Below are 26862 nucleotides of genomic sequence, written 5' to 3'. Positions count from 1 at the left end.
TGCATAACCCAAGTTCCAGGAGACCTATCATCTTCTTCTGACCTCTAGGGGCCGGCCTCTGACGTTCCCAGGTACACATGGGATGCACATACGTACATGCAGGCAAAACACTCATACATATATGATAAAAGTAAATCTAGATGGATGATGGTGTCATATGCCCTAATCCCAGTACTTGGGAGGCAGAGGCCGGTGTCTTTGAGTTAGAGGCCAGCTTGGTCTATAGAGCTAGTTCCAGGACAATATCCAAAGCTACACAGAGAAACCTTGTCTCAACAAACATACAAAAACTAAAAACAAACAAACAAAAAACCAAAACCTCAAAAACAAGCAAACGAAAAATTAAATATAAGCCAGGAGTGGGTGGCACACACCCTTGATCCCAGCACACAGCAGGCAGAGGCAAACGGGTCTCTGTGAGTTCATGGATAGCTTGGTCTACATAATGAGTTCTAGGACAGCCAGGGCTAAGTAGAGACACTCTGTCTCAAACAACCAAATTCTAAAACCAACCAAAATAAGCAAAGTAAGCAAGCAAACAAAGAAAACCAAAATAACTCACTGGGGATGAATTTTCCATAAATTTAGTAGCTTTAGGGTCCAGGCAAATGAGGGTTTCTATGATATGTATATGATTTAATAAAACTATTCATGCATACAAAAACCCCAGTGGATAAATAATCAGGTTTTTAAGTCAGAACTTATGGACAGACACACAACAGGGAAAACATACAAATAGTCAACGGGAAAATAAGACAGTTCTGGCTTCAAAAGTGACCTCAGAGACCAGAAGCTGACACAGTGGAACACTGCTGCCTATCCTCTCACTGGAGAGGGATCTTTATTTAGTGTAGGAAAAGTTGATTGTCATCTTCACTGACAGAATAGTGACCAAAGAGGCTGTCTCAAGCAACAGAACAGCATAAACCAAGAGTATCTTCAGAAGTTCAGTACTCATCATAGATTTGTCTTTTAGAAGCTTACAGGGCAGTGAAAAAACAGGTAAAGATTCATGTTCCCTACAGATTGGCTTCTGAACAGAAGGTTTCAGTGTGTGTGCAAGACCATGATGAAGTCACGGAAATTAGGCCATGGAGAATGTTTAGTGATGAAGCTTCTGAAACAACCCAACAGAACAAGGTTCAAAGAGGTTCTGTGTGATGTAACCTCATTAGATTCTTTTTTTTCTTTTTTTTCTTTTCCTGAGCAGAGGATCGAACCCAGGGCCTTGCGCTTGTTAGACAAGCACTGTACCACTGAGCTAAATCCCCAACCCCTTATTCGATTCTTAAGAAACACAAACACAGTGCAGGACTGCCTAGAGGAAATGCATTACTAAGGTTAAGAACCGGGTAAGAACGGTTTCTATTTTTGTTCATATGCAACATGCCCAATTGCAAAGCCACCTGTTTTCTTCAGCAGTGACAGTAATAATAAACTTGTAGGTACTTAAAGTAGTTGTTTTCTTTCTTTCAAAGACTTAGACAAGATAGCACACGCCTTTAATTCCAGGACTCAGGAGACAGAGGCAGGTGGACCTCTGTGAATTCACAGGCAGCCTGGCCTACATAATGAGTTTCAGGACAACATAGAGAGACCTTGTCTCAAAAACAAAAATAGCAAAAACCTTAAAGTAATTAGTGGTTCTGAAAAAAAAAAAAAATACAGGTTTTTTGGGGTGAACTTCAGGGACAGCACAGATGGAAATAACCTGTCAGATACAGTGATTAGCCTGTGGCTAATACCTGTCATCTCAACACTCAGGAGGTTGAGGCAGGAGGATAGCCTAGACTATACATACACTGAGAAAAAAATAACAAAAAGAAACAGGACTGGAATATGACATAACCCTCAACAGACTGTGTGACTAACAACACCAATCCAACATTTTCCCTCAGGTCTTTGACAAATGATTGGCATCTGCCTGAGAGACACCAGGATATAGATGGTCACTTAGCCAGGAAGAGAAAAATGATCCAGTAGCCTAGCTTTATAGCCTTGAGATGGTCTCTGGCTTTTTCCTTGTTTTTATTTAGCTTGACTATGCGACATACAGGATTAACAGGATTAAACTTCTATTCTCCATCAGACAGAAACATTCTCTGTAGAATTAGCATATTAATTACCAGGTATATCCTACAGTGTAACACACACACACACACACACACACACACACACACACACACACACAGAGGAGGGGAGGGGGAAAGACAGAGAAAGCACACAAATATGTCAGTGTGTGTATGAATGCCATGGTACACATGTGAAGGTCAGAAGCCCACACTGTGGTTATTTCGTTGTTGTTGTTGTTGTTAAGGTAGTGTCTCACTATGTATGCGTCAATGACCTGCAGCTCATTGTATTTCTCCTGCTTCTGCCCAGATTACAGGCACATGTGCCACACCAGTCTAGTCAGCATACTGATTATAACAATTATCCTGACTGTGTAACCATATCCCTCTAGTTAGTATATTAAGAATCAGGAGCCAGGTGGTGGTGGTGCACACGTCTTTAATTCCAACGGTCAGGAGGCAGAGGCAGGCAGATCTCTCTGAGTTCAAGGCTAGCCTGGTCTACAGAGTGAGTTCCAGGACAGCCAGGACTGATTCACAGAGAAACCATGTCTTGAAAAACAAAACAAAAGAATCAGGACAACACGTCATCAAATTCCAGCTTGGTTAGGAGAAAATGCACCTGATTGGAAGTTACTGTTGTACTTCTTGAAGAAAGGGCAGGACAGTAGAGCCTGGCTCTGAGTAACAGAAGTGGGGCTGAGCTAGCTTGGATTTGAACCCCTGTGGACTCTGGTGAAGAAAAAAACCAGCAATTCTTAAGCAACCTCTCCTTCATCATTTCCCCTTGTGATCTGTAACTCACCAATCCATAATGTTGGTGGATAATGCAGCAGAAAACCCCAGGATGTTGAAGCTTATTTCAGTGGCGGTGCACAACGCTAGTCCTCCCATGACTGGGATAAGGGACAGGTTGACCAACAGCCCTGGCAAGAACAAAACAGGAATGTGCGTAAGTGTGGATGCACACAGGCCATGGCCCACATGTGCTGGTTAGAGGATAACTTGTGGGAGATAGTTCCCTCCTTACACCATTAGGTCCTAAGGACTGAACTCAGGTTGTCACCTTGGCAGCAGGCTCCTTTACCCACTGCTGGCTCCTCCAGTTTATTTCTTTTTGGAAACAACAACAACCCAAACCACCAACCAACCAATCAAAACACCAAACAAGAAATAAGCCAGGTGTATGGTGCACACCTTTGATCCCAGTATTTGGGAGGCATAGGCAGGCAGATCTCTGAGTTTGAGGCCAGCCTAGTCTACAGAGCAAGTTCCAGGACAACCAGGGTTACACAAAGAAAATGAAAAATCTCAAAAAACAAAACACCACTACACAATAGATTAAAATACCCATTCAGGGGCTGGAGAGATAGGAGAGCATCTGAGAATGCTTGATGCTCTTCTAGAGGACCCCAACTTAGTTCTCAGCACTTACTTTGAGCTTATCACTGTTTGTGACTAAGTAACAGGGGATCTGGTACTTTCTTCTGCCCTCTGCAGGCACTCATACACATGGAGTATGCGCGCGCACACACACACACACACACACACACACACACACACACACACACACTTTATTAAAAAATCTGTTCACTGAAATGCAAATCACAGTTCCTACCTATTCAGAACCTTTCCAATTTTATATACAGGACTTAGTTCAATAGTCAAAGAAAACAAGGACATGTTTATCAAAAGTAACAGTCCCATGATCGGTTCAATGTAATTTCATGAGAAATGTCTCCTGTTCCAGGACAAACTGGTAAGGCCCAGTGCAGGGACTTGAACTCCTTAGGAAGTAATCAAGGAACTGAAATGATTCCTAAGCCCAGAAGACCAAGCTCAGGAAAGGATACTTAGGCCTATATTGAGAAAATCTTTGTTTTCAAGCCCTTTCTTGGCTTTCTTGGTTGGTCTTATCCTTTGTCTCTTTGGTAATTTTCACTGAAATGGTGTACAACTGTATACAATTCCAGAGAGAGATAGATATATGCCACTTTACCCAACTTTGCTTCTGGGCAGCTGTGGCGTAGTCGACGTCTATGTCCAACCTGGGCTCCACAAGAGTCAGAATCCCAGCTCGAAATCTGGCAGTTTTCAGACTGCTCCTTGGGTCTGATTTCCACCCTAGGCGACTACAACTCTCAGCTGCCACACAATGATCAAATGCCTCTTGGGGAGATGGTGACACATAGCCAGGCTACTTCTCTCAGTGAACCTAGATTCCCTTTACAGCAATAGTCTCTGAGTTCGAGGCCAGCCTAGTCTACAGAGTTCCAGGACAGCTAGGGCTGCACAGAAAAACCCTGTCTGGGGAAAAAACAAAACCTAGTACCTGGGCCATTCTCCAATGCCTCTCTGACAGATGCCTTTTTGATAAATTTCACCAGCATTTATTAATTGTTCTTGACAAGTGAATGGTTGCATGAAGCTTGTTCGACATAGTCAGAGGCCAAATCATGATGTTTTAGAATCATTTGAAACAATCCCCTTTTGTTGTTGTTGTTTTTTTTTGTTTGTTTGTTTTTGTTTTTTTTTAATAACAGGGTCTTCTTAATAACTAAGTAGCTCTGGCTGTCCTAGAACTATGTAGACCAGGCTGTCCTCGAACCACAGAGATCTGCCTGCCTTTGCCTCTCGAGTGCTGGGGTCAAGGTGTGTACCGCCATTCCTGGCTTGAAATAATACTTTTTGTATGGCTAACTTGATAAGGTTCCTTTGTTTCATGTTGCTTGTGATGTTTAGGAATTGGTCTTTTGTCCTTTTGATTCTGGCTTATTGATTGTGATCTATATCCCCAGCTCTGGTTCTGGTTTACAATAACCTAAAAAAAATATGCAGTTCCAAAAGCACATGTGAGAAGAATCCTGTGGCTACTCTAGTTGGTCTCACTCCGGCCCCTGTAGGAGGCCAGTTGCCTTCATTTCAAGGTATTGTATTTCTGTGCATGTATGGTGTTGAGACGGAACCCAGGACTTTATGCACACTAGTCAAGCACTGTGCCATTGATATGTGCCTCCAATTCTCATCTTGTCTTTTATTTAATATAAACAAATAAAAATATAAACCAATACCACTCTTATAAAAGATTCATTTGATGTACTATTCTGCACCTTATTTTATTATTTTGTGTGTTCTGCATGCATGTATGTCTGTCCACCACCTTCAAGCAGTGCCCCTGGATGTCAGAAGAGGGCATCACACATACAAATCCCAGGAAGTGGAGTTAGAGACAGTTGTCAGATGCCATGTGTTTGCTGGGAATTGAACCACGATATTCTGGAAGAGCAGCCAGTGCTCATAATCAATGAGCCATTGCTCCAGCCCCACCTAACTTGAATATAACAATCTTGAATATGCTATTTTATTTTTAAGATTTATTTTACTGATATGTATGTGTATGTATCTATGTGAATGTGTGCCACTTGTGTACAGGCGTCCTAATAGCCAGAAGAGAGGATTAGATTCCTGGAGCTGGAGTTACAGGCAGTTGTGAGCCTCAAATATAGATTCTGAGAAGTAAATTCAGGTTCTCTAGAAGAGCAACAAGTGCCCTTAACTAGTGAGCCATCTTTCTAGCCCAGAATATGCTGATTTTCAAAAGGTTGGTAGGGGAGAGATAGCTCAGTGGATCAGGGCATTGGTTGCTCTTGCAGAGGACCTGAATCCACATGGTGGCTCAAAACCATTTATAACTCCAGCTTCAGGAAACCTTGGGTACCAGACAGCAGACATGTGAGTAGTGCACACATACACATGCAAACAAAACACTCATACATATAAAATTTTTTTTAAAAGTTCATAGGGTATGGTCTAACAAGCTAAGGAAATAATCAGAAACAGTCTGCACACTGTTAAAGTAAATCTGACTTCCTCAGCCTTGGGGAGGATGGAGAAACAGTTGCCACAAAGCAAGCTGGGCAGCAGTGGCACACACCTTTGATCCTAGCACTTGGGAGGCAGAGGCAGGTGAGTCTCTGAGTTTAAGGACAGCCTGGTTACAGAGCGAGTTCCAGGACAGCCAGGGCTACACGGAGAAACCCTATCTCCAAAAAGTCAAAAAGAGTCACAAAGCACCCTAAGGAAGTGACCTGACTATCCATTAAAGAGGGAGTCCTTATCGTTGAATATGGATATTGCCTTATTGTCTTTGGATCAAGATCAGCCCTTGAAGAACCCGCCTGCTGTTCACTCCCCAGTTTCCTCCCCACTCCCACCAACTAGAGGTGTCATCCTCCTCTGACCTCTCATTCTCCCACAAATGCCCCAGCCTACAGCCAGCTTGATGAAGCATTTGCTCAAAGGACTGCAGGAGACACATGTGACTGCCAAGAAAACTTCTTAAGAAGTGAAACAAGTGGTTCCTGTACCCGTTGGTTCTAGGTCTATCACTGCTCACTGCTCTGAGAAGCTCTGGAAAACTGAACAAGACCCAGCACATAATGGGCAGTAGGTGGCACTATGGATGAAAAAAAGGATGATGAAGCCCAATCCAGACAAGAAGGCAGGACCAGGAGAGTCCCTACCTGTGTACTCCCCCAGAATCATCCGAGACATGATCACAGTGAAAATGGGAGCAGAGCTCTTCACAGTCTCCGCAAAGGATACTGCCACATTCTTCAGGCTGACCAGCCCCAAAACCACTGTCGCAAACCTCAAAACAAGAAAAGAACAACATGAGAAGGGACCTGTCTGCTTATAATACAGAGACTCCAGCCGAGCGGTGGTGGCGCACACCTTTAATCCCAGCACTCGGGAGGCAGAGGCAGGCGGATCTCTGTGAGCCTGAGGCCAGTCTGGTCTACTGAGTGAGATCCAGGAAAGGTGCAAAGCTACACAGAGAAACCCTGTCTCAAAAAACAAAACAAAACAAAAAAACAAAACAAAAAATACCCCCAGCGACTCCAAGTGCTTAGTCATGACCAGTGGGCGCGTCTGGTCCCTTGTCCCAACAAGGATGTTGAGTCCCAGGTGAGGATAACACCACTGCACTCAAGGATGACCAACACCCTCCTACTACTGAATTACCGTTTCTCTCTCTCTTTTTTTTTTTTTAAATAAATTTATTTATTTATTTTTTTAATTTTGAGACAGGGTCTCACTATGTAGCTGTGGCTGTCCTGAAACTCACTGTGTGGTGTAGTAGGAATCTTAACAGGTCTTGCTAGTTCCTCAGGTGATCCTTTTTCCTCAGGCTGGAAGCTTCTGAGTCCTCCTCCACATGAATCTCAGCTGAACTGTGTTGCTCCAAAGCCTGAACGCTTAACCAACCAAATGCTTAACTAACTACATGCTTTACTCCTTAGTTCCTGGTCCTCACGCCTTATATACCTTTCTCTTTCTGCCCCCACTCCCTGGGATTAAAGGTTGGGTTTCTGGGTTTAAAGGCGTGGGCCACCATGCTTAGCTGTTTCTAAAGTGGCCTTGAACTCAGAGATCCACCTGGCTCTGCCTCCCAAGTGCTGGGATTAAAGGCATGCACCACCACCGCCAAACTTCTGCTATGGCTTACTCTTCCCATTTTCTAGCCACCATTTTTGGCTTTGTTCTAGTGGTTGTCTGTTCTCTGACCCCAGATATGTTTATTTCAGGGAACACACAATATTTCAGGGAACACAATACCCACCATAGTGTAGATTAGACTGGCTTCAAACTCACAGAGATCCATGTGCCTCTGCCTCCCAGGTGCTGGGATCAAAGGTATGTGCCACTACACCCAGCTGAATTACTTTTTTATGACTGCCTTATAAAAGATTCTGAGAGAGAATGCATGTGGCATTAAGGGCCACAAAACTGAAACCTAACTGATGGATGTCCCACAACTGGATGGCACTATGACTGTATCCTGTGCCCTGAACACACACTCAGAAGCACTATTTGCCAAGGCCTCCAATAGGGTTTCCACATAAAGTAACTAGAAAGGTTTTTTGTTTGGTTGGTTTTGGTTTTTCAAGACAGGGCTTTTCTGTATCTCTGACTGTCCTGGAACTCTTTTTGTAGACCAGGCTGTCCTCAAATTCACAGAAACCCTCTGCCTCTGCCCCCTGGGTGCTAAGATTACAGTCATTCACCACTACACCTGGATTTGAAAGGAATTTTATATCTAAAAAACATAATTAAGACAGTTAACACATTTTTACCTCATGAGGCCCACAAAGAGCATAGTCATGATGAAATTGGGTGGATAAGAGAGCCGGGTTTTGTGTTGATATAAACAGCAAGGAACAAATATTTTAACACATCCAATTAATGTCGTTGACAGCATCTGCACAGCACCTGTGGAGGGAGGCATGAGGCCACGCTGAGAACAGTCCTTTCCCACACATGAGCACAGGATATCACCCTTCATTCCAGAAACACATGCAGGTAGTTCCTTTAGCCCTTTCCCTCCCTCCTGGTGGCCTCTGGCCACTCAGCACTGGGGCCAATAGGACTGCACACTGGCAAGGTGGCATTACCTAACATGCTGGGCTCTCCCTCTAACAGGGACAGGATGTACTTGTTGAGAAACAGGGTACAAAAGCTGAAGAAGAACCACAGTGTGAGGTAGATGAGAGCCCGTGAACTCCACACACCCAAGTCTGACTCAATGACAGTAGTCTCTGTGATGGTGACAGTGAGCAGGCTCTCTTCTGGACTGCCATCACCTTTGGTAAAGACAATCTTCTCACTCCGGTGACCAAAAAGGGGGCCCCATGGGAGAAGTGTTTTTCCTCTCAGCTCTTCTTCGCAGCTGGGTACTGTCTCCTCCAATGCTTGGGATTTTGCTGATGACATGCTGAGGACACTTGTGAGAAGTGAATCTCAGGGATGGACCACATGGATCAAAGTGACTGCACAGGCAGAGGGACACAGCTGGAGGAGGAGGCGGCAGTCCTGGTCTGCATGAATGTGGACCCCAACATGACTGTCTCCAGCAAAGTGAGGAAGCAAAGGCTAAAATGTTAAGAAAAGAAACCATATTACTAATTTTGAACATCCTATATTCTTTTGTAATCTTCTGTGTATGATGCCTGTGATGCACGTGTGCATCTAAATGTGTTTAAGTGAAGACACATATGTGGAGGTCGGAGAATAATCTTGGGTCCTGACGTCCACCTTGTTTGCCACTGTGTGAGCTACCTTTTACACAAGCTTCCAAGGGTCCTCATGTCTCTATTTCCTATCTTGCCTTCCAAAGATTCTCTTGTTTTTGTTTTCTATCTTGACATAGAAGGGATTACAATTGCCTGGCCCTGGAGACCCCACTGAGCTCAGAAGGTACCAAGCTGAGGCAGCCCTCTGTAACAGGAATCTTTTTTTTTTTTTTTTTTTGCCGGAGCTGAGGACTGAACCCATGGCCTTGCGATTGCTAGGCAAGCGCTCTACCATTGAGCTAAATCCCCACCCTGTAACAGGAATCTTAAATGGTCTTATTAATAAAATCAAACCTGAGGCCAGTTATTGGGGTGAATGCTGGAAGATCAGAGAAGCAGAACAAGCCACAGCTACCTCACCTCACCAGTTCCTCAGCTGGTCTTGATTCCTCAGACTGGAAGCTTCTGAGTCTTCATCCAGAATGGGTCTCAGCTGAACCGCTGCTCAAAAGCCTAAAAGCTCAACCAACCATAAGCTTAACCAGCCAAACGCTTCTAGTTTCTGGTTCTCACGCCTTATATACCTTTCTGCTTTCTACCATCACTCCCTGGGATTAAAGGCGTGAGTCACCATGCTTGGCTGTATCCTTGAACAGATAGATTTCTGTCTCTTGGAATGCTAGGATTAAAGGCGTGTGCTACCACTGCCTAACCTCTATGTTTAATATTGTGGCTGTTCTGTCTCTGGCCCCAGATAAGTTTATTAGCGTGCACAATATTTTGGGGAACACAAAACCACCACAGTTCTCATCCTCTTCCCAGGATGGTTCTTCCATCCTAGACCTGGAGTCCCCTCTGCCCCCTGGTCTCTAATGACATTGTTTGCATCTTGTCAGCCCTCTCAGAGATCAGGAAACACCCAAGAATAGAAGGAGCTCACTGTTCCTACTTAACTTCTCATGCCTGGTTGTTTCTCCACACCTTCCACAGAACTTCCATCTGTCCCTAAGTGGATTGAGTTTTTAATTCATGAAAGTCCTATTTGTTTACATTTCAAATTAGCCTGTCCTCATTTTGTTCTTTCAATTCCTCTTTCACATCCTTTACAGTCTCTGCTGGTTCATAATTCATAGATCATTGCTACTTAGGTCCAATTTTTTTCTTGGTGGATGGATGAGCATGTCAGACTACACCTCTAACTATTATCCTGGCTTAATCCTGGTTTGCCAAGGGCCCAGGACCAATTTCATGCTACTTTCCAGACAAATACTATACTAATGAGGATGTTCAGACCTGTGCCACAATGTCTACAATGAGATGTCTACTGCTCTTAAAGCCTCAGGCAGAGCCAAACCATCCTGTTCGCCTGTGGATGCTGGCATTCTCCTAGTTCTGGCTTTGAGCAGGCTCTCATCTTTGACCTACTCAATCTTATGAGGATCAAGATGTCGATCCTCAGGGTTGGGGATTTAGCTCAGTGGTTAGAGTGCTTGCCTAAAAAGCGCAAGGCCCTGGGTTCTGTCCTCAGCTCCACTTTAAAAAAAAAAAAAAAAAGATGTCGATCCTCCTTTACAAAGAAACCATCAAAACTTCACTCTAGGCTGGGGATGTAGGTCTTTGGTAGAGTGCTTGCCTATGATGCACAAGGCCTGAGGTTTGAGGCTCAGCACTCAAACAAACAATAAAAAGAAAGTACAACAAAAACCAAACCACCACCATCAAAGAAGCTTTAATGGACTGTCACTGGTTTCTGCTTCTATGGTTTGGAGCACTGGCTGTTCTTCCATAGAATCTAGTCTAATCCTAGCACCCACACGGCAGCTTACAACTCTCTGTAACTCCAGTTCCAGGGGATCTAATGGCCTCTTATGTCCTCTACAGGCACCAGGCATGTACATGGTTCACATAAATACATGAAGACAAAATACCCATACTCATAAAATATAAAATTTAAATTTAAAAAAGGCATCTCTTCCCTATCCTTCCTCTTCTTTTATGTTTAGGAGTGCTTTGCTTGCATGTTTGTGTACCATGTGCATGACTGTGCCTATAGTGGTCAGAAGAGAGTGTATGATCACCTAGAACCGGAGTTACAGAGGACTGTGAGTCACCATATGGGTGATGGGAACCAAACTCAGGACTTTTGCAAGACTATTCTTAACCACTAAGCCATCTCTTCATCCCCAGCCCTCTTTTTGAGGCACATTGCAGGTATTAGCTCTGGATTGTGCATCTAGCCTCATTCCCTTCTGGATATCATGGTTTCTACCTTACCAGGACCCCTAATTCATACTTCTATGTTTGCATGTCCTGACTCATGTCAAATATTCTATATGTATACCAAAGGATATACACAATGCCTGACTGTGAAGACCTCACCCTATGTACTTTGCTACCTGTAGTATGGAGCATGCCACACTCATCTGGGAGAGTCTGCAGCCCTGCCTTGCTCCTAGTGTAATATCAGGGCCTGCGCAGTCACCCTTCTCCACCCAGGCCTCTGGAAGTCTCACCACTACCTGATCCCAGTTAGTATCGTTCTTCCTCCCATCATGAACCTCAGGACATATGAGAAGGCTTGCAGTGTGTCCCAAACTATTATGGGATAGCACCGCGCCTCTAGCCCTCTGGGTTCTGTTATGCCAGACCTCCATCCAATGCTGTTTCCTTCTTCCTCATCACTGGCAATGTCACAGTTTGGATCTAGTGACACCTTGCTGATAGCTGAACCTCCTGAGTTCTAGGACTAGCCAGGACCTGTGCTGTGATGGAAAAAGAATTCATACTCCACCATACCCCCTTCCTGCCCAGGAGAGCAGCCTGACAGAAAGTGGAATGGCCATTTTACTATCTAGAAAAAAAAAGTTGAGAAACAAAAGTCATTGCCAAGGTGTTGGAGCAAAGTCTGCACCTCAGGACACCCAAGACTCCTCAATCAACCCTTCTAGGCTTCTTATTATAGGAGCTAAATAATGTATGAGAATCCCTCAAACAAACTTTTTGGTAGCCAGATTCTGTTTTATGCTAACCCCCACAAAACCCTCTTATACTGGAGCCTGCAGCTCCAGCCTTCATCTACCACACTGTTGATGGGCTCCACTTTCCCTGTCAGATCCATAATATCAAGACTCCCAACAGTTCCAATCTCCAGGGGACCCTACCCATTATGGGTTAATTTAAGTGTAAGAGCTAGGTAGTAATAAGCCTGAGCTACCGGCTGAGCATTTATAAGTAATATTAAACCTCTGAGTCAACTATTTGGGAAAAGGCAGGCTGAAGAGAAACTTCTGCCTACATGTGGCACCCAAATATTTGGCAAGAATTTCCACATAAAACCTGAGAAATCTCCAGGTGGTGGTGGCGCACCCAAGGCGGATCTCTGTGAGTTCGAGGCCAGTCTGGTCTACAGAGTGAGATCCAGGACTGGCACCAAAACAACACAAAGAAACCCTGTCTTGAAAAAAAACAAAAACCAAAAACCTGAGAAATCTTTAAAAATTATTTAAGTCTAAGCACATAAAAACAGAGTCAAACCCGGATTCTTGGTAACAGTCTTTTCTCCAGTAGGCTCTGTCTGCTGGTGGTGTGCAGAGGTGTGGCTCCTTTAAGAGACAGCTTCCTGACTCAGCTTTAGTGACAAAAAACGCCTGGCTCTTTTAAAGAGGCCCTGCTACCAAACACATGGTGTTCATGAGCAGCCAGCAGCTCGCTACTCAAATGGTGGCATGGAACTAAAACCTCCCCAGAATTGGGGGGTCACACACATGGCTCCCACCAGTACCTCTACCATGAAGCTAGACTCTCAAGAAGCCAAGGAATGGGGTGGAGCCAGCCGTTTTAATCCTAGCTAGCTGCTTAGCAGGTTAAATGCTCATGAAGTCAGAAAAAGATAAAGATGTGCAGTAAAGACAGATTCAAAAAACAAACAAACAAACATACAACCTCTAAACGGTTCACAATTTGTTTAAGAAAGGCTTGGGAGTTGGGGATTTAGCTCAGTGGTAGAGCACTTGCCTAGCAAGCGCAAGGCCCTGGGTTCCATCCTCAGCTCAAAAAAAAAAAAAAGGCTTGGGAGAGAAAACAGAAAGTATAGACAGTCGTAAAAAAAAAAAAAAAAAAAAAAAAAAAAAAAAAAAAAAAAAAGGGCTGGAGAGATGGCTCAGTGGTTAAGAGCACCAACTGCTCTTCCTAAGGTCCTGAGTTCAATTCCCAGCAACCACATGGTGGCTCACAACCACATAATGAGATCTAGTGCCCTCTTCTGGCCTGTAGGGTCACATGCAGGCAGAATACTGTATACAAAATAATGAAATAAATAAATAAATCTTTAAAGAAAAATATAGTTTTGTTTTGTTTTTTCGAGACAGGGTTTTTCTGTGTAGCTTTGGTTGTCCTGGAACTCATTCTGTAGACCAGGCTGGCCTCAAACTCACAGAGATCTGGCTGCCTCTGTCTCCTGGGTGCTGGGATTAAAGGCATGTGCCACCACCGCAAGCAAAAGATATAATTTTAAAATAATAAAGTCCTGGTTGGGGATTTAGCTCAGGGGTAGAGCACTTGCCTAGCAAGTGCAAGGCCCTGGGTTCGATCCTCAGCGAAATAAATAAATAAGTAAGTAAGTAAGTAAGTAAGTAAATAAAGTCCTTAAAAGGAGAGTAAAGTAATATTTTAGAAAGCCACATAAAGATGGAAAATACACAGAGTCTGGATACTGTATGTTATTGTGTTGTTTTTGAGTTGTTTGACTCCTGAGGAAGGAGGAACAGCTGCTAAGAGACATTTGATTATAAATGATGCTGGGGGTTGGAGAGATGGCTCAGCAGTTAAGAGCACTGACTGCTCTTCCAGAGGACCTGAGTTCAATTCCCAGCAACCACATGGTGGCTCACAACCATCTCCAGTGGGATCTGATGTCCTCTTCTGGCATAAGGGCATGCATGCAGACAGAGCACTCATATACATAAAATGAATAAATCTTTAAAGAAAATGTTGCTGGATTAATCCAACCTATACATTTTGAAAATGCCTTGACTTCAAAATTTAAGTCAAAGATATGTTACTTTGGAGAAGAGGTTCTGCTTTTATCGCCACAGGAAATGAGAAGCTGTGGATTCATTCTGGGTTAAGAAAAATCAGATTTGATCAAGGAAGACCCCCTGAAAAATCTCCAGTGAGAACAGATGGCCCAGATGATCCAGTGTTTCAGAGCACCTATGCTGCAATTTCCTCTGAGTTCTGTATCCAGAATGGCTTCAAGACTGCTGGCTGAGATGATCCAGCCTCAGAGAATTCTCCAGTCAGGACTTGACCATAATCCTAAATTTTCTCAGGGTCACCCAAAGACTACCAGTGCCTCCAGTCAGCAGGAAGTAATCTAGAGGGCCACGCCCACATTCCCCCCCCAAAATTATAAATGTTTGTCATAGTTTAGGGGGGTTAGTTATAGTTGTTATGGATAATGGTCAGGAAAAACGTAAACAAAGGAAATTAGAGTCAGGGATCTTGTTCTAAAAAGAAGAGAGGAGATATAGAAACAATAGGTAAAAAGGGCTGATTATTGACAACTATTAATCTTATATATTTTACATTAGTATGGGTTTTGGTTTATTGATACAAATTCAAATTTAAAGTTAATTTTATTATACTGTATGTATATTTATACTCTTGTTTAGGGTATTATGTTTATGCAGCTCATTTAAAAATGTAATATATAATTAAGAAATACAACCTTGGGTTGGGGATTTAGCTCAGTGGTAGAGCACTTGCCTAGCAAGCGCAAGGCCCTGGGTTCAATCCTCAGCTCCACAAAAAAAAAAAAAAAAAAAAAAAAGAAATACAACCTTATAGTCATCTTAATAGTCAAACTTATAGTCACGTTAGTTAAGCTTTTTAGGTATACAGAGATATATTTCAGATAGATAGGTAATCTTCAAACATTTCAAAGACTTACAGAATATGGCATTTAAAATGTTTTAAGAACTTTGGCTTTTCATGACAATGAGACATGTTTGCTCCTGGCAGCACCAATTACTTCAAAGAGGATGATGGACATCAAAGAAACTCCATACAGAGTTTGTTTTCTTTATGGCAATAGCTAGCCATGTGGGCAAAAAAAGTACCCTTGTAGAAACTGCTGACAGTATGCAGTCCAAATTAGATAAGCAGGACATAAAAGAAAGTGACTGCAGAACTTTGCCTAGATAAGGTGGGATAGCCCTTCAAAATTCCTGCTCCACCGATAAGTCTGTCAGATAGGTTAGGCCTATAAGTCAAAGATGGATGCCCCAACATTGCAGAGGAATCTTGTGTGACTGTCCAGGCAGCTTGAGGTACCTGTCATTAGGTAACATTTCACCCTTCTGGGGTCTTTGATGGAGTTGAAGACTAAATAATTATAATTACAGTTTTCCTTAGTTATAATAGAAAGTAAATTAGATACAAAACTTGAGACTCACCAAGATAGTAATTATTTTCTCTAAGTTTGCCAAATACAAATGAATTAGTGTTACTGTAATTCTTACTTAGTAATTGTTTTGTTGTATATAATCTTACTATGTTAAAGTTAAAACTTTCCTTTTTAATTAGACAAAAGTGGGGAAAATGCTGCCAAATAATCCTCTTGTAAAGATTTCTCACTCAAAATGGTTTAATAAAACGCTGACTGGGGGTTGGGGATTTAGCTCAGTGGTACAGCGTTTGCCTAGCAAGCACAAGGCTCTGGGTTTGATCCTCAGCTCAAAAAAAAAAAAAAAAAAAAAATCGCTGATTGGTCAGTAGCCAGGCAGGAAGTATAGGCAGAGTGACCACACTAAGAATGCTGGGAAGAGGAAGGGCAGAGTCAGGAGTCACCAGCCAGATGCAGAGGAAACAAGATGAGAAAGCCATACTGAGAAAATGTACCAAGCCACATGACTAAACATGGATAAGAATTGTGGGTTAGCCAGGCAGTGGTAGCACACGCCTGTAATCCCAGCACTCGGGAGGCAGCGGCAGGTGGACCTCTGTGAGTTTGAGGCCAGCCTGGTTTACAAAGCGAGTTCCAGGACAGGCTCCAAAGCTACAGAGAAACCCTTAGGAAAAAACAAACAAACAAACAAACAAACAAACAAAAAGAATTGGTTAATTTAAGCGTAACAGCTAGTTAGTAATAAGCCTGAGCTACTGACAGTGTATTTATAAGTATTATTAAGCCTCCAAGTCAATTATTTGGGAAACGGCTGCTGGGTCTTTGGGAACTGGCAGGAGGGAGAGAAACTTCCACCTACATTCCCCAACAAACAGTATATAAACAGTATATATATTCTGTAGCTACCACTGAGCTTCCAACACTATACTCATCTACAGGGAAAGAGTGATATTCAACAGAGTCAGTGAGATGGCTCAGTGGGTATCACCAATCCTGGGATTCCTGAGATTCCCCACAGTGGAACAGAGAACTTGACTCCTGCAAGTTGTCTTTGGGCCTCTGCTCCCACACCATTGCACACATTTCACAATAAGTAAAATCTAATTTTAAAAATTGTGTAAAGTGACACTCAACAAACATCTATCTGGTCTACCAACACAGAGATGAGGGAAGTTCTGTGTTCTCAGCATCGGCAGATATTTCAGGCAGGTTACAAATATTACAAAAGAAAGCTTGATTTCAAATGCGTACTCACCCTTGCTCAACCATCTCTTTCTCTCAGGACAATCATTTCACTTAGCTTTCATCAGGAATTCACAACATTCTAGGCAACTGGTCCTTGTTCTCTGGTGAGGCAGTGTGCAGACAAAGGAGCCCTAGGAGGCAGTATATATGGATCAAGAGACCTTACAAAGCCCATCATCCCAGCCTTCACCACTCATGCCTGGTTAGGACATTCATGGAACCAGGAACTAACTTCCTCTAACAATAACTTAAGCAAGAAAATAATTTTAAACAGATTCATTCACATAGCAAGTCATTCCTTCACATCATCAACATGCAATATCTCCCTATTCATATAATGGTGCATGCACCCTCTAAGAACCAACACGTGGGTTATCCATTCATCCTCTCCAAGTGTTTCTGCTGGTTTGCCCTCAGGAGTGGAGACACCCATCATAGAATGTGCATATGCTCACCATTATAAGACGTTACCCACATTTCTGCTGGGCTTGTATAAGACCCTCCAGCCAAACACAGTTCTTCCTGTTTCCCTCTTCACTGCTGGGCATTAATATCATGAAACATCTGCACCCCAGTATGCATGCTGTCACAGCCAAGGTCACAGAATAGAGCCTAACCTTCCCCATGTAAGCATGTCTGACTGTATCAAGCAGTAGGAAATCCTACCACCAACTGTGGATTCAAATGAAGACCCAGGATCTATAAGCAGCAGACAGAAAGAAGTGGCCCAGTATCCCCAGCAGTGAAGTAAGAGAACCTCAAAGAAAGTCCAAGTTTCAGACCATGTTTCATGCCCTTTGATGATTCAAGGGCAGCCAAGCAAGGAGCCTCTGAGAAAAGCCACCCCCACAGAGACATGGATGGATTTTGTTCACTCCACCGATCAGAGGACTATCTGACCGGTGCAAATGCAAACAGATTTCATATGTCAGTTATTTACACAGGACCTTTCAAGAGTCAGTGTACGTAGGGATGGTGGTGCAAGTCTGTAATCCTTGCACTGGGGAGGCTATGGCAGGAGGATCCTAAGTTTAAGACCAACCTGGGAAGTGTAGTGATGTGTTTCAACTCCCCACAAAAGAATATAAAAGGAAGGAAGGAAGGAAGGAAGGAAGGGAATGAGGGAGATAATCAACAAGGCATTTCACTGAGATACACTTCAGTAAGAGTCAAGCTGTACCATGGAGTCGTGGATAATGGGTATCTCACACAATTGGGAGCAGACAAATCAAACAGAATAGAACACACCTAATATCTACCCAGGAAAGAAAGCACTGTCCTTTCCTCACAGAACAAGACCTCTGTCACATCTGCCTACACCAACAGATTCTAAGTCCACTTGGATGTGTCAAAAAGACACAAGATTGCTGCACAGTGTCACGTTTTTCCCTTCTCTTCTCTTCTCTTCTCTTCTCTTCTCTTCTCTTCTCTTCTCTTCCCTCCCTCCCTCCCTCCCTCCCTCCCTCCCTCCCTCCCTCCCTCCCCCTCTCTCTTTGGTTTTTTGAGACACAGTTTCTCTGTGTAGCTTTGCACCTTTCCTGGAACTCATTCTGTAGCCCAGGCTGGCCTTGAACTCACAGAGATCCACCTGCCTCTGCCTCCCGAGTACTGGGATTAAAGGTGTGCGCCACACTACATTTTCTCTTCTTGATGCCTGTAAATGAATGGAGCACTCTCAGATACTTCCTCAGCACTATGTCTGTGTGTATTGCCATGCTCCTTGCCAGTGATAAAGGCAAGCTTCAACTAAATACTTTCTTTTGTAAGAGTGTGGTCATGGTGTCTCTTCACAGCAATAAATAAAAATGATTAAGATACAGGGTCTAACTTCATGACCAGGATAAGGCTGTGTGTGAGCCCAGCCACATTCTGTTAGTGGTGTTCCCGGAATCACTGTAGGGTCTTTTCAGCCCTAACTTCAGAGATGCCTATGGTATCCATTATGTGTGATGTGCTATCAACCCTCACCTGGTCATCAGCTCGATGGTGATGGGGTGAATTTGGGCTTTCACACTAGAGCAGAACAGGCAGGCAGGGGGGACCGAGACTCCATCAGCAGATCTGTGCTGCTGCCCACCACATCCAGAGCAGGGCCCAGGGAACCCTCATATGCCAGTGTAGACACTTAACCCTAGCACACAGTCTTTCTGTGTCAACTGGCATTTTGACCAACCACCCACTCTGCCCAGTAATGACCTGACAAGGCACTGTGAGGAAGGCCGGCACAGGGCACAGAAACTCACACAAGCCTTGACCAACATAAACTCATGAGATTCACCAGGCAGCTACTTTTCTAATTTTTAAAACATTCATACCAAGAATATGCTGATCCAGAAATCTACTGAGTTGAGGATGCACTGGCAAACCCATATAGCTCTTCTGTAAATAGAAATGTGTCTGAGAAGTGTGAGTTTTAAAAAAAATTTTTAAAGATTTATTTATCTATTATGCATACAATGTACTGTCTGCACATATCCCTGCAGGCCAGAAGAGGGCACCAGATCTCATTACAGATGGTTGTGAGCCACCATGTGGGTGCTGGGAATTGAACTCATGGCCTTTGGAAGAGCAAGCAGTGCTCTTTTTTTTTCTTTTTTCTTTTTCTTTTTTTCTTTTTCTTTTTTAGCTGAAGATCGAACCCAGGGCCTTGCGCTTGCTAGGCAAGCGCTTTACCACTGAGCTAAATCTCCAACCACAAGCAGTGCTCTTAACCTCTGAGCCATCTCTCCAGCCCCTAAATTTTTTTTTTTTCTTTTTGAGACAGGATCTCACTATGTAACACTGGTTGGCCTGGAACTCACTATAGAGACCAAGCCAGTCTTGAACAGAGATACACCTGTCTCTGCCTCCCGAGTGCTAGGATTAAAGCACGCCTCAAATGTTTAAATTAAACAACACCAGAAACACCTCTAAATGATGGGTTAAAAAAAAAAAAAAGAAAGAAAGAAAAAAAGAAACCAAACCAAACCAAGACAAAAAACATAACAAAACAAAACAAAACAAAAAACCCACCAAAATCAAAACAGGGGCTGGAGAGATGGCTCAGAGGTTAAGAGCACTGACTGCTCTTTCAGAGGTCCTGAGTTCAATTCCCAGCAACCACATGGTGGCTCACAACCATCTGTAATGAGATCTGGTGCCCTCTTCTGGCCTGTATGCTGTATAATCAATCAATCTATCTATCTTAAAAACAAAGCAAAACAAAACAAAAAACAATGGACCCAAGTAAAGTTATAAGAGTCAGGTATGTTGATGCACATCTGTAATCTCAAGTCTCAAGGAAGCTGAGGTGGGAGGATCCCAGGCCAGAAGGTTACCAAGCAAGACCCTATTCCAAAAGACCAAGATCTAGAGGGATGGTAAGACAGCTTAACATGTAAAGGTGCTCGCTGCCAAGCATAATAACCTGAGTCCAATCTCAGGAATCCACATGGCAGAGAGAACCAACTCCTGTAAGTTGTCCTGTGATCTCCGCATATGCCATGATGGCATGCACACACACATAATAATTGTTTTCAAGACAGGGTTAAATAAATGATATTTAAATAAACTTTAAAAATGAAAAACAAAAGGGCTAGAGGGGGCATGGTATCATAAACATGCAATACTGGTAGACCAAAGAGGATCAAGAAATCGAGGCCAGGGGCTGAAGAGATGGCTTAGTGGTGGAAAAGTACTTGTTCTTGCAGGGGACCCAGACTGAGCACTCACATGGTGGCTCACAATCATCCCTAACTTCGGTTCCAGGGATCCTTCTTTGAACTCCATGGGCACCATGCACACATATGGTTCACACACATATGTAAGCAGGCAAAACACTCATACACATAAAGCTGGGCTAGAGAAATGGCTCAGATGTTAAGAATGCTTGCTGCTTTTCATAGACTTCAGTTCCCAGCACCCACAATGAACGGCCACAATCACCTCTAACTCCAGCTCCCAGGCATCTGAAGTCTCTAGCCTCAGAGGACAACTGTCCTCACATGTACACACTCACATGCATACAAACACTGTTGGAGTCAACAAAGCTAGGAAGGGGTGGGAGAGCCTAAGGGTCATCTAAGCCTTTTGACATCAGACATGGACCAACAGGATTTGGAGTTTACCATGCTTGCTTTTGTTTTGGTCCAGTATTTCCTCACTGTGTTCCCCTTCCTCCCTTTTGCAATGGTAATGGATAGACTGTGCCACTGAATGCTGGAAGTATGTAATTTGATTTTCACCTCACAGGGGATTACACTTAAGAGACTGTGTTGAAGGTGGATTCTGTGAGTTCAAGGCCAACTTGGTCTACAAAGCAAGTTCCAGAGAGAAACCCTTGTCTCAAAAAACAAAAAAAACAGGGCTGGAGAGATGGCTGAGGTTAAGAGCACTGGCTGATTTTCCAGAGGTCCTGAGTTCAATTCCCAGCGACCACATGGTGGCTCACAACCATCTGTAGTGGGATCTGGCACTCTCTTCTGGCCTACAGGCATACATGCAGGCAGAACACTGTATACATAATAAATAAATAAATCTCTAAAAACAACAACAACAACAAAAACCAAACAGAGAGATAGAGAGAAAGACAGTGAGAGAGACTGCTATACTCAAAAGGGATTCTTAGCTTTTTTGTTTGTTTGGTTTGTTTGTTTGTTTTTGAGACAGGGTTTCTCTGTGTAACAGCTCTGGCTGCCCTGGAACTCTCTCTGTAGACCAAGCTAGCCTTGAACTCACAGAGATCTATCTGCCTCTGCCTCCCAAATGTTGGGATTAAAGGCATATGCCAACCAATATTTTGGACTTTTAAATTTTTGGACTTTTGATTAAAAGACTATGGAGACTTTCAAAGTTGGTCTGAATGCATTTTGCATTATGATATGGCTACAAACTTCTTGGAGCCAGGGAGTGGAATGTGGTGGTTTGAGTGAGAACAACCCCTACAAGCTCACACATTTGAATGTTTGGTCCTCAGCTGGTGGAACTGTTTGGTAAGGATTAGGAGGTGTGGCCTTACAGGAGGAAATGTGTCACTGGGGGTGGGTCTGAGGTTTCAAAGGCCCACACCATTCCAGTTAGTGTATGCACACACTCACTCTCTCGATGTTACCTCAGCATGTAAGCTCTTGGTGACTGCTGCAGCACCATGCCTGTCTGCCTGCTGCCATGCTCTCCATGACAGTCATGAACTCATCCTCTGAAATTGTAAGCAACACAACAAAATGCTTTTTATTTTTACAAGTTGCCTTGGTCATGTGTATTTTACAGTAATAGAAAAGTAACTAAGACACATACCTACATATAACTTAAAAATAATGAAAGTAAGATAAAGAAAAAGTTTCTAGCTATGGTGTTTACACACTGTTGTGAAATACTCCTTTACACTCTGTGAAGATATGTCACTGGGATTTTTTTTTTTTTAATAAAAAGCTAAACAGCCAATAGCCAGGCAGAATTTTCAGGGCAGAGAGAACACTGGGAAGATGGTGGAGTCACCAGCCAGATGCAGAGGAAGCAGGATGTGCAGGAAATTAATGGAAATGGGTTAATTTAAGTTCTGAGAGCCAGTTAGAAACAAGTCTAAACTATCGGCCGAGCTTTCATAATTAATAATAAGTCTCCATGTCATTATTGGAGAGCTGGCAGGTGGGACAGAAAAAAGCTGACTACAACACACCTTTAATCCCACCACTTCGGAGGTAGAGGGAGATAGAGCTCTGTGACATCAAGGCTAGCTTGTTCCACGTAATGAGTTCCAATCTAACAGGGCTATGTAGTCAAACCCTGTCTCAAAAAAAAAAAAGTAAATGATTAATTTTTAAAATAAGCACACCCGTAAAAAATTATTCTACTTGGGGGGGAAGAGCTATGTTCACCACCTAGAATGAAGCACAGGAGTATCAGATTAAAAGACTAAGGAGCCATTACCAGAATATGGGGGGAAGCAATAAGAATAAAAGTTCCAGAAGGGCCAGGCTTGGTCAAGGGTCTATAATCCTAGCTATCCAGGGGAATCACACATTCATGGTCTGCCTGGGCTACAAAGCAAGTTCAAGACTTTGTCAACTCTGGCAACTGAGTGAGACTTTGTCTCAAAGTAAAAAGTAAAAAAAAAAAAAAAGGTTAAGGTATAGTTCAGTGCTAGAGTACTTTTTTAGCACGTTTGAGACCCTGGATTCAAATCACAAATCACAATACCATTAACAAAAAGAAATCATCAGGGCCAAAGATGGCTCAGCAGGTAAGCACTGGCTGTTCTTCCAGAAAACTGGATTCAATTCCTAGCAACCACACAGCAGCTCATAGCCATCTGTAACGCTAGTTACAGTACTCTTCTGGATTCAGTACAGAATTCAGATTCAGTACTCTTCTGGTCTCTGTGGGTACCAGGCACTAAAGTAGTGCACAGATATACATATACACATGATCATATTACGAGAAGAAACTTCTGAGCAGTTATTTATATCAGGTTGAAGACTGAAAGGATTCTGAACAACACTAAGCACAAAGTACAGCCCTGTTTGTCCTGCAGTCAATGGTCAGGAATCCCAAATTGAGCAGTAAGTAAACACTGTAGATAATGGAAGCCAGACTCAGTAGTAAAGACAGTTATCAGATGCAGGCAGCACTCTAGTTACTGCCCAGCTCACTTCTCCCAGGCAGCGCTCAACAAACCATTCTCCCCTTTACTCTGCAAAAGCACCAAAGACAGTTACCAATCCAGAGGGAACAGGGATAGAGCAAGTATCATGCAGTCACTAGGATTAAGTTAGCTATGGGCTCCCTAATCATTGTGAGGATGGTAGAATTAGAGGATCATTTGGGGCTAGAGACACGGCTCAGTGGTTAAGAGCACTGGCCGATCTTCTAGAGGACCCAGGTTTGGTTCCCAGCACACACATTGTAGCATATACCCATCTGTAACTCCAGTTTCGGGGGATCCGATACCCATGCCCTCTTCTTGTCTCAGAGAGCAATAGGCACACACAAGGTTCAGAGACAACCACAGGAAACAAACATTCATACACATAAAAAAAAACAAAATTAAAAAAAAATTAAAGATTATTTGTTGGCTATTATAATACCGCATGGACAAGCTCCTGAAGAAGCAGAAAAGACCTTTGGGGGCCGAGTCTGGCTCTATAGATGAACCAAGGGCTACACAGCTCTAGTCCTGACAGAGTCTGACTCACCCAGTCCTGGTCCAGTTCTGTCTTCCCAGCCCACAATCCACATCCATTACAGAGATAAGAAACTCTTGGCCTGCAAAAACCCGAAGGTCAGCAGAGATCTGGCAACAAGCTGCTTGCAGTTAAGAACTGGCAGGTGGTTGGAGATTTAGCTCAGTGGTAGAGCGCTTGCCTAGCAAGCGCAAGGCCTGGGTTCAATCCTCAGCTCCACATAAAAAAAAAAAAAAAAAAAAAGAACTGGCAGGTGATCTGACCTACATGGGCCTGGGGGCCAGTTAGAGCTGGTCAGCTTGATCTTGTGGTGTGTAGAACAAGAGCCACACTACCCTATCACTGACTATAAAGGTCTGAGTCACCATGTCCCTCTTAGATTACAGTCCCAGGAGAACAGATAAAAACTAAGCTATAACTACCCTCCCACTGGTTTATTAAGACTCTCTTGCTGAACAAGCAGTGGTGGTGCACACCTTTTCATCCCAGCACTGCAGAGGCAGGCAGATCTATGAGTTTGAGGCCAGTCTGGTTTACAGAGTGAGTTCCAGGACTGCCAGGGCTATACAGAGACATTCTATCTCGAAAAACCAAACCAAACAAACAAGACTACCTTGCTGGCAGGACCTGGCTCATGAGCTTCTACTCCAGGCTGTCAAAAATGTGTACCCAGAGCTGAAAGGAAAACAAGCCGCACAGTGCTCTAGACCAGCAGCAAAGACATGAAGTCAAAGCTACAAGAACCAACAGTCATTGCCTGAGATTAGTAGGCAACAGTAATCTAGTGAAATTACCAATTTTTTTTTTCTGAGACAAGATCTTGAGTGGTAGCCCAGGCTAGCCCTGAATGTGTAAGCTCTCCTGTATTAGCTTCCAGAATGCTAGAATCACAGACATACAATACCAGGCCTGGCTCAGGATACCATTCTTTACCCAATTCAAAATTTAATTTTTCCATATTCTAGTTCCGTGGATCTCAGGTTAAGAATGTCTGTTCTTGGGCTAAAGTGATAGCTCAGGGGGGAAAGGGACTTTCTGCCAATCCACCTCCACATATATGCCATGGCAATTGTGTACTCACATACAAAAAAAAAAAAAAAAAAAAAAGCCTGTCCTTAGTGGAGGATGTAGCTCACTGGTAAAAGGATAGCCTAGCATGCTCAAAGTCCAGCACAAACTGGAGGGGAAGGAAGAAGAGAATAGGGGTAGATGAGATGGAATGTCTGTTTTGAAATGGAGGACTGAGGATGTTCTCAAATACCTGGCCAGGACATCTGGATTGGTCAGTGGTGATTTAGAGAAATCATATAAAATCTGTATCATGTATGTCTGAGAGTTTATCTCAGGGAAATAACCCAGAAAAGGGCCTGTATAGACTAACATTCTGTCCACCTCATCTTGCTTCTAACACTGATACTGGAAACTTCAGACCACTCAGTAGTGAAAAATTTGTACTGAGTGAGGGACAGTCACTCCTGACTACAGCAACACACTGCAGCTTTTGAAGCTCTAAGGAAGTGTTTATCGCTTTTGAGGAATGGATATTTTCAGGACCATTTGTGTGGTATGCTCAGATTAAAGGCACAAATAATTGAGGGCATCCACATTACCAGCCACAACACCTCCATGTGGCAGACAGGTCCTTTATGTTGTTCTGTCTTTCTGTCTTCTCATTTGTTTACACTAGAAAAGAATCACTTTAAAAGCCTTCCTATCTCCTCACTTCATATCTCCCCCCCCTTTTAAATTTAAAACTGTTTCATTCTCCTTTCAAATGTGCTTTGTAGCCATAGATAGTGACAGTACAGTCCTGTAATTCCAGTACTGAAAGGCTGAGGCAGGAGGGTCACAAGTTCAAGTCCAGCCTGGGCTACCCCTAAAGAAAGACCTTGTCTCAAAAGAAACAACAGAATATTTTCAAGTTTATTTTTAGTAGATTACATTCATCCATGGGGGGAGGGGAATAAAACAACAACAAAAACAATGAACAAGGAACCCACCTCTAAACCGTAGTGTTTTGCTTTTTGTTTTATTCTTTTGCACGCTTCAAGGATTCAAACCATCAATGTTACAGCCAAACTGTCTGTTTTATGCCAGGAAAGTACCCGTTGAGAAAAAAATCAAAACAAACCGCCAGCTCGCAAAAATAAAGTTGCAGCTTGGGACCAGCTGAGTTGCCCCTTCCACAGCACAAAATAACATGCTTCTGGAGCCAGAGTCAGTAGACGCCGACAGATGACAGGGTGCCTGCCCTTGCCATCCGGGTGGCGCCTCCTTCCTGACGCCTAATGCGGTCACAGCCCGCCCGCGATCCCGCCGGTGCCCACCCCAGTGTCCACGCTACCTGTGCGTCCAGCCCTGCGAAGTCCGCTACCTGGGCGCCCGGTGCCAACCGTCTCTGACTTGACCTGGGCTGACTCCAGGACGGGGTGATCCCAGTCCCCGCTGGAGCTCAGTTCTGAGGGGTGCCACTGGAGTTTATTCAGTGCCTTCCGCCCATGCCCACGGACGATCCTGCCAGGTCGCCTCCAGAGCCAACGGCCAGGGCTACACACCCCCTGGCGGCCCGCTGGCAGAGTACGAAACGCTTTAGATTCCGGGCACACAGGCATGGAAGGGAACCGGACGTGACGCGCAGGAAGCTGCGACGGACGACTGGCCACTACGGAAGCGGGTGCCTCAGGAACCCTGCGCGTTAGTGAAGACGAGCCCCCTAGGCAGCGCCCCCTGCAGGCACACATTGGCACCTTCCAAACCAGAGCCGGTACACGGGCACGCACCCCGGGTCGGCCCATTGGCACCCTCTGTAATGTCCTGCACGCCCAGGGGCGGAGGCGCGTGCGCGCGCGTGTGGTGGGGTGGGGCTGGGAGAGGAGGGTCGACACTGTTAAATTACAGCACCACCT

General features: G+C 43.8%; 1 protein-coding gene across 6 annotated transcripts in view; it reads right to left on the bottom strand.

Annotated features, from left to right (window-relative positions):
• LOC118578333 (solute carrier family 35 member E2A) overlaps positions 1 to 26862 on the bottom strand; it is a 35152-nt gene that overhangs the window by 8004 nt on the left and 286 nt on the right. The window contains exons 1-8 of one of the 6 annotated variants that reach the window (XM_036179192.1): positions 26301 to 26676; positions 23969 to 24038; positions 22453 to 22559; positions 16807 to 16927; positions 8528 to 9005; positions 8210 to 8345; positions 6596 to 6723; positions 2878 to 2998 (exon numbers count right to left, since the gene is read on the bottom strand). In XM_036179192.1, the coding sequence (XP_036035085.1) occupies positions 2878 to 2998; positions 6596 to 6723; positions 8210 to 8345; positions 8528 to 8846 (704 nt within the window). In that variant the 5' untranslated portion in view covers positions 8847 to 9005; positions 16807 to 16927; positions 22453 to 22559; positions 23969 to 24038; positions 26301 to 26676. Of the gene's footprint in view, positions 1 to 2877; positions 2999 to 6595; positions 6724 to 8209; positions 8346 to 8527; positions 9006 to 16806; positions 16928 to 22452; positions 22564 to 23968; positions 24039 to 26300; positions 26677 to 26862 lie in introns of those variants that run through there. The other 5 variants (XM_036179196.1, XM_036179191.1, XM_036179190.1 and 2 more) reach the window with 5 other exon arrangements.

Source organism: Onychomys torridus, chromosome 2, assembly GCF_903995425.1.
Source record: "Onychomys torridus chromosome 2, mOncTor1.1, whole genome shotgun sequence".
Classification (NCBI taxonomy): Eukaryota; Metazoa; Chordata; class Mammalia; order Rodentia; family Cricetidae; genus Onychomys; species Onychomys torridus.
Note: the sequence above shows the minus strand (reverse complement) of the source record. Positions and strands in the feature narration are given on the sequence as shown.